At 39.1% G+C, this 12,847-nt stretch overlaps 1 protein-coding gene across 1 annotated transcript in view; it reads left to right on the top strand.

Moving 5' to 3' along the window:
• dnah5 (dynein, axonemal, heavy chain 5) overlaps positions 1-12,847 on the top strand; it is a gene marked incomplete at its 5' end in the record, with an annotated part of 169,651 nt that overhangs the window by 14,907 nt on the left and 141,897 nt on the right. Inside the window, 9 exons of the mRNA XM_084435539.1 lie at positions 3,455-3,589; positions 3,735-3,819; positions 4,210-4,349; positions 4,963-5,181; positions 6,056-6,193; positions 6,348-6,524; positions 6,620-6,733; positions 10,548-10,655; positions 10,736-10,858. Of these exons, the coding sequence (XP_084291665.1) occupies positions 3,455-3,589; positions 3,735-3,819; positions 4,210-4,349; positions 4,963-5,181; positions 6,056-6,193; positions 6,348-6,524; positions 6,620-6,733; positions 10,548-10,655; positions 10,736-10,858 (1,239 nt within the window). The remainder of the gene's footprint in view (positions 1-3,454; positions 3,590-3,734; positions 3,820-4,209; positions 4,350-4,962; positions 5,182-6,055; positions 6,194-6,347; positions 6,525-6,619; positions 6,734-10,547; positions 10,656-10,735; positions 10,859-12,847) is intronic.

The raw sequence follows: 12,847 nt of genomic DNA, 5'->3' as shown, positions 1-12,847 counted from the left end.
TAATAAAAAAATTAATCAATACCTTTAATATGAATTATGAGCATCAGCCGCTCCCATTCAGAAAAAAAACTCTGTCCGGTCGTCATGAAAGCGCTTCACAAAACAACGTCCCTCAGGGCTTTTAGCTCAAAAATGTGCAGATTTGGAGACATATTGATAGATTCTCATAGGTTTATGTCAGATTTCTATAGAGAGGAATAATATTTATTGAATTTATACCCAAATGTGCTGATGTAATCATTATGAGCGCTGGAAACTCTGATGTAGGCCTACTGTGTTTTCAATACACACAGGCAGCCTTAGGGCGCCATATGCACATTTAGTCCATATATGGAACACATGAAGAAGAGCCATGTCATGTGACATTCCAAGAAATCCCTGACATAACAGAGATTGCTGTAACATGCAGATAAAGACGTTTTGGAGACAGTAAACATGATTGCAACGATATATGATTTATCTGTGTTCTTCGAGCCATGTCAGGTATTTTCATAATAATAGATTATATTTGTAATGTAATGCTAATTGATATAGACTTTATCATTGTGCAGAATACTATAAAATAATATATTTTCTGTCTGATTTTTATATCTGAAGCCAAATCAGATCACAGAAGGTTATTTAAAACACTCGACTTGATTCATTTATTGCTATAGTAGAGGAAGAATTTTCTAAACTCGTTAAATCATCTAAATCGACAACATCATGTATGTTAGACCCGACTAAGCTATTGAAAGAGATGCTTCCAGAGGTCATATATCCTCTTTTTAATATCATTAATTCATCTTTGTCATTAAGATACATGGCATTAGTGGAATTGCATTAGCATGGTTTAAATCATACTTAAATTACCTAAATCAGTTTGTAGCAGTAAAGAAAGAGATGTCTTATCGACCACAAGTTCAGTATGGAGTACCACAAGTCTCAGTTCTTGGACCATTGCTGTTCACTCTGTACATGCTACCCTTGGGAGATATCATTAGGAAGCATGACATTAGTTTTCACTGTTATGCTGATGATACACAGCTCTATATTTCTTCACGCCCTGACGAAACTTACCAATTCACAAAATTAACGGAATGCATAGCTGATATAAAAAACTGGATGACTAGTAATTTTCTACTACTTAATTCTGAAAAAACTGAGATTCTAATTATTGGACTAAAAACTTCCTCACGTAATAACCTAGAATACTGTCTAACACTTGATGGCTGCCCTGTCAAGTCTTCTTCGTCGGTTAGGAACCTGCGTGTGCTCTTTGATACCAATCTTTCATTTGAAAGTCATGTTTCTAGTATCTGTAAAACCGTATTTTTCCATCTTAAAAATATATATAAATTACATCATATTCTCTCAATTACAAATGCGGAACAATTAGTTAATGCGTTCATGACATCAAGGCTAGATTATTGTAATGCTGTTACGGGTGGTTGCCCTGCATGCTTAATAAACAAATTACAGCTGGTCCAAAACACAGCAGCTCAAGTTCTTACCAGAACCAGGAAGTATGACCATATTAGCCCGGTTCTGTCAACACTGCATTGGCTCCCTATTAAACATTGTATACATTTTAAAATATTGCTGATTACTTACAAAGCACTAAATAGTTTAGCTCCGCAGTATTTGAGCGAGCTCTTAACGCATTATAGTCCTTCACGTCTACTGCAATCTCAAAATTCTGGCCAGTTGAATGAATATAATATAATATAGAATATAAAATCGACTGCTGGCGGTAGATCCTTTTCCTATTGAGCACCAAAACTTTGGAAAAGTCTTCCTAACATTTTCTGGGAAGCAGACACACTCTGTCAGTTCAAATCTAGACTAAAAAACACATCTCTTTGACCTAGCAAACACATAACAGATTATAAACTTCTATAATTCAATGTTAGGCTGCATAGATTAGGTCAGCCGGAACAGGGAACACTTCCCATAAATCCTGATGTACTTGTTACATCATATGAAGGATGCTGTCTACGCTTATATTAGTCTCTCTGTTTATACCGAGGTTTACCGCAGTCTGCCAAATCCAGGCCGTATCCAGATCTGATGAAGGACCTGCATCTGGACACAACGACAACGCAGTCCTTAAGTGTCATAGTCTATTCCCTGTGAAGGCCTCCTTCCCTTCCCTTTACCTCTGTACAGATAAAACGTTGTCAAAATAATTTCAGTTCACATGGCAACGTGGAAGCGATACATAATTCTGTATTAGGATTTTTAAGGCCAGACAAGTAATTTGTTGAGGTCAATTTGTAAAGAAAGACTACACGCCTGCGCACATATATATTCTAACGCGCATACCTATAGACTAAACAGGTAATACGCATGTGCACGCCGTCAGCGTTTTCACAGGTTTGCGTTTTTGAAGTTTGTGCAGAGATAAACTTTTTTTCAAAATTATTCAAGGCTTGGAACTTATTTCAAGGTTTGCGTTCTCGAGCCACCAGGCACTGTTGTTGTGCGATTGAGTGGGCCGGAGCGCGTTAAGGGTTTCTGTTAGAACGGTGTCGTGTTAGCGGCCCCTAAGTTAATAACTAATGATCTTTGCAACGGAAGTAAATCAATCAAAACTAACTTTAGCTGGACAATTTTATCTTTAATCTTGGACAACTTTATTCTAGAGCTGCTGTAAAGCCAAACAATCTCTTTTACTTTAATTTCCTATTATAATTGTAAAACTGCTTTGAAACAATCTTTAAAAGAACTAAATGAAGGTGACTTGTAATTATGCATAAATGATAGTTGTTACTTTGATAACTACATGTAATGTGTAAAAAGGACACTGTAAAATAAAGCATTGCTGGAAATTTTACGTTTCTAAATTTTTAATATTTATTTACTCCATTTAGACTTTTCAGCTCCAAAATCAGTGTCAAAATCAGTATTATAAAAGTGATACTTTCCAATATCTCTAAAAAAATGTTTTCCATTAATTTAAAATTTTTGTGAACAAAGTATCACTGTCCCCAATTCTGCTGTCATTACTATCCTTTAAAACATTTCCATAGATTTTTCAGTTTACATTTGGTGTCAAGGAAATAATCATAATAATAAAAAAGTCACAGAGGAGCACATCTTTTCCAGTCAGATTGAAGATCACAATTTCACCCCAATTTTTCCAAGATTTTAGTTCTCGTTAATTTGTTTAGTTCAGGTTTATCAAACTTTTTTTCTCTCTAAAAAGAGAAAAAACGTCATTACTATCACACATAAAACTTGGTCAAGGCCATGGATCTTTATTCCAGGATATGTGATAAATGTTTTACCTAGTTTGAGGTTAAATTTTTCAAGATTTCTGGAATAAATCAAAAGCACTCTTACAATACTACAGTGTCCTACTATATCTATTGGAGATTAATAAACCATATATAACAGAATTTCATAAATGGTCAAATGGTGACTATAAGACTCCTCACCTACTCTAAATTGGGTGCATCTTCTTATCACACAGCAAAAGCTGAAGGAAGAGCGTGAGGCCAAGAGAGCACAACTGGACAGCAGACATGACTATGTTCTCAGCATTGTGTCCTCTTGTGTGGGTCTGGAGAAGGCTGAAGTTGAAGATGCGATACTGGAGGGCACACAGGTTAACAATATTCCACATACATACTTCAAGGTTTTGAAGAGCATGTTCTTAACATTTTATAGTCAGGAAATCACAGATTGCTAGCATTTGTTAGTATAGTGATTACTCAAGTTTTATTTTAACAATATTATGTCTGATCTTTCAGATTGAGCGGATGGAGCAGTTCTTTGCTGTTGATGGCCTTTCTCACCTCATTTTATACTACCAAGACACAGAGCCTGTGGATACAGGTAAGTAAAGCCTGCGAATCTCACAATAATGTCCGTGTCATAATTCACCCCAAATTCAAAAAAGTAATATTAAAAATAAATCAACCTATTGGCTCATTGATAAAACTAAACTCAAGTTCTTAAGGCTGCTCACTGGATATTTCACATTAAAAGTGTTGCAAAATATGCTAGAAGCAATGTAATGTAATGGCTTGCAGAAATGTCGCCACAGGCACATTTTTCCAATGAACCACTGAATGAAAAATTCCAGTAATGTTGTTTAATTGTTTGTTTGTTATTGTCAATATTCTCAATGATGATTCTCATTAGACTCTATAACACTGCGCCCAAACCAGACATGCAAAAAGATTTCAGCAATGATCGACTTGTCTTTGTGTCTTTGTTTGGTAGCTGTATCCTCCTCAGTGAGTCGCGGTAAGAAAGCGAAGGTCTTCGTGACTGAAGGCACAGATGTGGCCCTCACTGGCAGTTGTGTATTTTTCACCCGTGCAAACACCTCCAAGGCTGTCACATCAGAGAATATCCACAGGGTAAAGAGAAACAAGAGAAAATGTCTGAAAAGCAGCCCCTAAGGTTTTCCCAGAAAAATCTCACCATCTGTTAACCATGTCAATAGCAATGTCTTTTTTTCTCTCTCTTCACATAGTTCTTGCTTAAGACATTAGTATGTTTTAGTACATCCATATGGGTAGACAGTGGATTCTTATGACTTTTTTTAAAGCATTAGAGGCACAAAAGTTGCTGTTTTTTTAACCAGAAATATTATGATTATCATCTAACATACATTAAACTAGCATGAAAAGTAGCATCAAATATCGGAACCACATGGAGATTTTAAAATAATCCCGACTGTATTCAACAATTACCAATTTATTGTCATACAGCTGAAATTACAAAATCATGTTGTTAACATGCCTTGAAGTTTGGTTTGCAAGACAAACCTCATATAAAATGAATTATATAATATTTAACTGAACTTCTGACATTGACAACATTTTATTAAGGTTAACAAAACCTCTTTTTTATTACCATTTGCTGTGTGTATTGTTTTGCTTCAGTTAGAGCCTCATATGTCATCAAAACAACCACAACACAAGTCTCTTGTGTATGTGTTCATCCTTTTGCCTCTGTTTGCTCTTATAGGATGTGAACTTCAACATGTTGGACACCACGGGTGTTGGTCTGCTGAAGAGCGTGGAGCAGCTGCTGTCAGAGATCTTCATCCCCACTCTGAGGAAGATGAACCACGGCTGGGGAGAGCTAGCAAGCCCGCAGGCTCAGGCTGTCAAACAAGACTTCATTAGCTCCCTGGACAGCTTTGTCTCTGTGTTAGCTGGGGCACAGGAGAGCCTCCAGGAAAAGGTCTCACAAATACAAAAGGACAAAGAGAGAGGCACACTTTTACAATAACATAAACACACTCACGGATTGTACACACTCCATTCTAGTTTTATATTGATCCATGGACTCTCAGAAATGAATTGGATGGTGGATTTGGTCAGGCAGATGACATATTGGAAATGTGAAGCTATTTTTAAACTCTTTTAAGCTTTCAGCCATCAAGACCCTTTTTCCGGATTTATAAGATCTTGGAATGTGGTAGAGAGAGGGGTAGATCATTTTAAAATAATGTTTTGGGTTCTTTCAACAGGATTTGTGCACACATAAGACTACTGTGACTTTATTTAGTTACTGCAATCTTTCATCTTGGTGAACGTGATTTCACCAATAACATGTTCCTGGATCAACATCTTTGTTGATCCTGGAACAACATTCTAATCAACCAATCAGATTTGAGAGACAAGTTTACAGTTTGTCAAGTTTATGCTAAGGCTTCCACGTTAGTGTTATTCACCTATCATTTCCCACTGATTTTAGGGATAGATTATGGGTAATGTTAGGTCTGAGGGTAGTGATAAGGTTAAAGGCCCGTTCACACCAAGGACGATAACAATAAAGATACAGCAGAGTTCACACCACAACTATAACGAGAATGGCATAGAGGACTGATATCATTGGAATCACTTTCAGAACAATTTTATCCAACTAATGAATGATAAAAAAAAATTTTGCCAAAAAATGGCAAATGATGCCATGATGGCAGAGCTGAATATTCAGCAGCCATTACTCTAGTCTCCAGTGTCATCAGAAATCATTCAAACATTCATTTAACATCTAATGTCCTGAAACATCTCCAGCCCAAAGTAACATCTGTGAAAACTGTTTAATATTCTAGGTAAACCTCCAAGAATGTGAAACATTTGACTTGAAGACGTTGAAAGGTCCTTCAGATTACATAGCTGTGGCCAATAGCACAGAGGCTCTGGAGAAGATTGAAGCCTGCATGAAAACCTGGATCAAACAGATCGAAAAGGTTTTAAATGCATTTTATTTTGTTGTATAGCATTTATTACATGCATTGGTTTTCTTGAAATTATGAAAGTTAGATCTTCTTCAGTTTTAACTCCTTTGTGATGTCTTTAATATGTTGTATTCATTTTTCAATCACACTGTCTTGTGCTCTGAAGGTCCTTGCAGAGAGTGACCAGCTAAGGAAAGAGGCAGATGACCTGGGCCCCCGTGCAGAGCTTGACCACTGGAAGAAACGCATGTCCCGTTTTAACTACCTGCTGGACCAGTTGAAGAGCCCCGAGGTCAAAGCTGTGCTGGGGGTTCTCATTATAGCCAAGTCCAAACTCATTAAGGTTAGTTGATGGTTTATATTATCAGTTGAAGTTTACCTTTTTACCTAACTTTTTTTGAGGTCTAATTTTCACCCCTTAATTCTTTGTCTCTCCAGGTTTGGCGAGAACTAGACATCAGGATCACTGATGCAGCAAATGAGGCCAAAGACAATGTGAAGTACCTGTACAGCCTTGAGAAGTTCTGTGACCCGCTGTACAACAGCAACCCTGTAAGACTTGTTCTGCTACGGTTGCTAAATTTGTAAACATGCTTTCTAAACATGAAAAATTAAGACAATTTCAAAATACCTTACTAACAACAACAACAAAAAATCCACCAGAAAAAAAGAATTAAACCCAAAATTACTTCTGCAGTCAGTAAAGCTAGCAGTACATCCTGCACATCAACAAGCAAAAATTATCAACTTTTAAAAAATGTGTTTGTTTTATTTATTCTTTTTTTATGAGGAGTGTTTTATTTTAGGCAAACTGAACAAAACAGGTTTAAACATGAAAACCATGATTTTCGATTAGGCCAATATAAAAATGCACTTTAAATAAACTACACGGTTAAAATAAATGGGCCAACTAAGGTTGTGGAGAGGAGTGACATGTGCTCTCTTTGGCTCGTTAAAGACCACTCTGGCTACAGCATTCTGGATCAGTTGCAGAGGTTTGACAGTGCAAGCTGGAAGACCAGCCAGGAGAGCATTACAATAGTCCAGTCATGATAGAACAAGCGCTTGGACAAGGAGTTCTGTAGCATGCTCTGATAGGAAGGGCCTGATCCTACTAATGTTGTTCAAGGCAAATCTACGTGACCAGGCAGTTCTAGCAATGTGGTCTGTGAAGTTCAATTGATCATCAATTACAACTCCAAGGTTCCTGGATGACCTTGATGGAGTTATGGATGACGAGCCTAGCTGAATGGTGAAGTTGTGATGAAGTGTTGGGTTGGCCGGGACCACAATTAGCTCTGTCTTCGCAAGGTTTAGTTGAAGGTGGTGTTCCTTCCTCCAGACAGAAATGTCTGTCAGGCAGGCTGAGATGTAGAGAGGTAGAGTTGTGTGTCATCAGCGTAGCGGTGATAGGAAAAATGTTTATGAATCACAGATCCTAGTGATGTTATGTAAATGGAGAAGAGAAGTGGTCCAAGCACTGAGCCCTGAGGCACTCCAGTAGCTAGATGTTGGGTCTTAGACACCACACCCCACCACGACACCACGAGAGTGCCACAGAAAGGTGACCTGTGGAGGAGTGTGTGTTGTGTTCTGAGGCAGGTTGAGGTTGAGAGTGAGGAGAAAGGGATCTGAGGTGTGCAGCGGAGTGACCAATGTATGGTCAGTGGAGCAGTAGCGCGTGTAAATAAGGTCCAACTTGTTACCTGATTTTTGAGTAGCCGCAGTAGATACTCGTTTGAGGTCGAATGAGGCAAGCAGAGTGTGGAAATCAGCAGCCTGAGATTTTTCTAGGTGGATGTTGAAGTCTCCAAGAACTATGAGAGGAGTACCATCCTCAGGGAAGGATGAGAGTAGGGCTCATCTTTCACCTTTTAATAGGGCTAGTGATGGTAATTGAATGTGATTCAAATGAGCTGTTGTCACACAGAGGTGGTAAAGGATCAAATTTCCAATCGTTTGAGATGAGCAGATCAGTACCTCCACCCCTACCAGTCAGGCAAGGGGTGTGTGAGAAAGTGAAGTTAGTGGAGAGGGCAGCCGGTGTGGCAGTGTCCTCTGGTCTGATCCAGGTCTCAGTCAGGGCCAGTAGGCTGAGACCTGAATGACTAGAAATAGATGTAATGAAATCAGCTTTGTTTACAGCGGACTGGCAATTCCAGAGACCAATAGGAAAAAGAGAATATAGTACTAGAAGACACCGGGAAGGTAAACAGATTGTTAGGATTGCACTGCCTCCGACTTGTGAAATTTGATTTACGTATGTTAGTAATAATAGGGATTTGAAAACACAGTTTAAGAGAGCTCACAAACAGAAAGATAAGATGAAAAGTTGTGTAGAAGAGAAAGGAAACAACAAGAGAATTAAATAAACAACAAGAAATTAATACTCAAGTGCCTTGTCGGTGTCCTTGCTCGGTGGACGATGAGGGCTTCACACGTGGGCTGCCGCGGTGCACTAACCAATTTTATACACGCCTAATACCTCGTTATTGAATACAGCAGGCCACAGCCTACTATTTAACCAAGCAAAACTCAAAAGTCAGGACACACAAACAAATGCCATGTGGGTGCGCATTTTACCAGAGTAAAACACAGTAAATAAAACAATTGTTTCCTAGCAACAAAGAACCGTGCTAAAATCTACTGGGAAAACTAAACACTCACAAGCCGCGTTTCCATTACCCTTCAAATTGTGCAAATTGAAATTGCGAATTGAAAATACGCCCAATGGAAACACGACAATTTTGCAAAAGCTCCCATTTATCGCAAAAAAGTTTTTACACTCGCATGAGGGGTTTTTTCAGGCAATTCGAAAAAGGAATATTTCGCAAAACTGCAATGGAAACAGTTTTTGCGCATTTACAGGTCACCTGACTTAGAAGGCGCGGTGTGTTTGGACAGAATACGAGACAGAGTTCTTTATTAAATTCATATAAGAATGACAGAAATACTGGATTCTAAATCTCAAAGAAATGCCACAATCAAGATCTGAGGGAGAAACACCCAGAAACACCTCATATGCGCCACTGCCAGTATAAGGGTCTTTCCTTGCCATTAATGCTTGGATAACACGCCTACGTTTCCTTAATAATGTCAAGTGCGGTACGTGGCTGTGACATATAAAAACGTACCAACGTCCGTTGCCATGATTTTTGGAATGACTGATCGCGAGAGGAAAAAAATGACGTTTTAGTCGCATAACATCGGTTAATGGAAACTTTGTCATTTCGCAAGAGTTTTTTATCGATATTTAGAAAAAATTGCTAAAGTTTTGCGCAAATCTTTAATGGAAACGCGCCTACAGACTGATGTTCTCTCCTGTTGTTCGACTGCTTCTTCTAACAAGTACTAGCAGATGGGTAGAATAAATTCTTTAACTGGCTTTGGCCACGCCCTACTATTTAGCCAAAAAGTCACGACACACAAACAAATGCCACGTGGGCGTGCGTTTTACCCAGGGGGGAAGGAATTCGACCGGAAGTTGAAGTCGGCCGCGTGCCGCCATCTTGTAGCAGAACTTCACCTGCAGTTAGCATCCCATTGACTCCCATTCATTTTGGCGTCACTTTGACAGCGAATAACTTTACATCTGAGGCGTTTAAAGACTCCATTTGTCCATTATTTATTTCTAAAGAAACACGACAATGTATAAAATGCTCCATTACCTTGTAGCTTATGTTATGGCCCCGTAGAAGCAGTTTTTGTAAAAGTAGGCTAACGATTGCGTCATAACCACGCGACTCTCTGTCGCACAGTAGAGAGATTACCGTATGGACGGGAGGAGAAGCTCGCGGGCAATCGGGGGGACGTGGAGGCAAAATGACAATATAATTAATCAGAATACCTAGCAAAAGTTGCTCCTGCTCCAAGCTCATGGACACCTCCTACTCACACTCTCCGTCTCTGCAAGATTCGGAAGGGAATGATTCCGATTTCTCTTGGCACAGCTACTAGAAGACAGACGGGATGCTCACGTGGTCCGTGTAACGCTTTGCACGGTTTGAGTCTGCGCGTCAGGAAAGGAAGTGCTAAGAAATCGCTAAAAATGGGCTTCACTTGTCTCAATTGAGTTCCAATGGGGTCGCTGTGTCCATTTCTTTTACTGTCTATGGTTTTACCAGAGTAAAACACAGTAAATAAAACAAAGTTTCCTAGCAACAAAGAACCACGCTAAAATCTACTGGGAAAAGTAAACACTCAAAGACTGATGGTCTCTCCTGTTGTTCGACTGCTTCTTCAGTATACTGTACAGTATACAGTATACAGTATACTGTTATACAGTAACTAGTTTATAAAGAGTTTATAATAAAGAGTTTATTACACCCTGTGATATTAGCTGTGTTCTTGGTGCATCCTTATGTAGGTGTCCATGGTAGAAGCTATTCCTGGGCTCATAAATGCGATCCGCATGATCCATAGCATCTCTCGTTACTACAACACCTCAGAGAAGATCACCTCCCTTTTTGTCAAGGTAAGAGTGAGCTGACACCCAAGTTAATTTAATTTCAAAGACATACTACTTTAAACTGGAAATATTATCTTTCTCCTTAGGTTACAAATCAAATGATCACCGCCTGTAAGGCCTATATCACAAATAATGGCTCAGTAACCATATGGGATCAGCCGCAGGAAGTGGTATCTGAGAAACTCAAAGCTGCCATTCGCTTGAATCAGGTACATGTGACATTTAGCTGGATGATGTGCTTATAAAAACTGATCAAGGTCCAGATACCACAGCATTTTTAAAAAGCAAAATGTGTCACATTTTCCTTGGCCTTTAATGTAAGTAAAAAGATTTAAAAAAAAAAAAAAAACTAAACAAAACAGCTCCAGTGGCACTAGGAGCTCATCTGCTAAACAAACCTGCCTTTGAACACAACACTTAACCTTCATCCACAGCTTTCGTCTTCTACATCTGTCTGTCCCATTTTACCAAGAGACAGATTTTGCTAAGCTTTAAAGCTCTGATGTCCATCCATTGTAGGGAAAGATAAACACAAGAACACATAGCCAGAAGACTTAAACATCATCTTCTGGTTGCAAAGACAAGGCTTAAGCCTAGTACCAGACTAACATTTATGTGTGAGCTGTTTTAACTGAAAGCAACTTGCACTGACATATCTTAATATGTCACTGCCATTGTTTTGTCTCAAGATGCACACCAGTTATGTTTTTGTTCCAAGGCACGTTTATAAAATCTACTTAAATGTCCTAAATTAACTAAGGTTTAATCCTGGCTTAATCTAAGCCCTGTTTGTGAAACCAGGCCTATATGTGCTAATGTGATAGTGTGATGTTATGTATAGCTATTTTAGCTTTCAACTTCAATGTCATGACCTTGTAAAGCCAATAAACTCTGTGACTTTATTTGCAAAGTTACCAGAAATGGACATGATAGACATTATACCTAAAGAAATAGTCCTACCTCAAAATGGATGACTTCAATTTCTAGATTTAAACATCTTAATAAACCTTATTTAAATGTTTTCTACTAAAAAAGTAATTTAACAAATGCAAGCTTCACATTATTTTGTGCTTGCTTCATTTGCTTTTTTGTTCATCTGCTGAAGACTGCCTTTGAACACAACACATGGGGCCCTATTTTAACAATTGAAAAGCACCACGCAAGTGCACTTAGGGCGTGTCCGAATCCACTTTTGCTAGTTTAACGACAGGAAAAATGATCTGTGCGCCCGGCGCATGGTCTAAAATGGTTGTCCCATAAGTAATGGGTGTGTTTTGAGCGTAACGTGCAATAAGCCAATCAGAGTCTCATCTCCCATTCCCTTTAAAAGCCAGTTGCGCTTGTGCCATGGCAGATTGAGGGCTTAAATACACGCAAGACTAATGGACTGAACAAGACACAGGCACAGGGTGCACAATGAAACAATGAACCAATCAGAACATGACACATAAGACAAGGGAAGCACTAGACATGATGACTCACATGACAAGACTATGACATGACTGTGACAAGAAACAATAACCAAAACTAGACATTACAATCTTTATGTACACAATAATAATATTTTACATTGTAATCATTTACAACTGATGCGCATCCCTGTGTGTTTAATAAGCAGAGTGTACGCGCGTTGTGTACCCGCCTATAGGTGCATATTACTAATGCGCCCTTTAAATAACGAAAAAAATACTACGCCATTGACTTTAGACCAGGTTTTTGTTGGTCAATGTCGCAGTCTATTGCAGTTGCCTCAAAATAGCAATGCGCCAACAATGCGGCTGAACACACCTCGCCCATGAGCACACAAATGGGTGCAAATGCATTTGCTATTTAAACAATGTGATGCAGGACGTGAAAATGATAACTGCGTCTGGCTGAAACTAGCAAAAAAAAAACACTTGCCTGGACTAGGTTGCTGCTGGAAGAAGTGTTAGTGAGGCCAGCAGGGGGTGCTCACCCTGTGGTCTGTGTGGGTGCTATTGGAACAAGAATACCAACGCCGCCGACACTGAAAGTGTCTGGACCCCTCAAGGTTGTGTAGTGTGTACACACAAACACAAGAAAAGCCTCAGACATGAGCTTGGGATGTCGACTCGAGGGCGTGTGAGCCTGGAGTAACATGAACATCCAAACATAAAATGTGATGCCTTGATTAATCTGTGCGGAGAGAACCAGCCTGCCGCATCACATGTTGTAAG

Source organism: Rutilus rutilus, assembly GCF_951802725.1.
Source record: "Rutilus rutilus genome assembly, chromosome: 17".
In the NCBI taxonomy this organism is placed as follows: domain Eukaryota; kingdom Metazoa; phylum Chordata; class Actinopteri; order Cypriniformes; family Leuciscidae; genus Rutilus; species Rutilus rutilus.
Note: the sequence above shows the minus strand (reverse complement) of the source record. Positions and strands in the feature narration are given on the sequence as shown.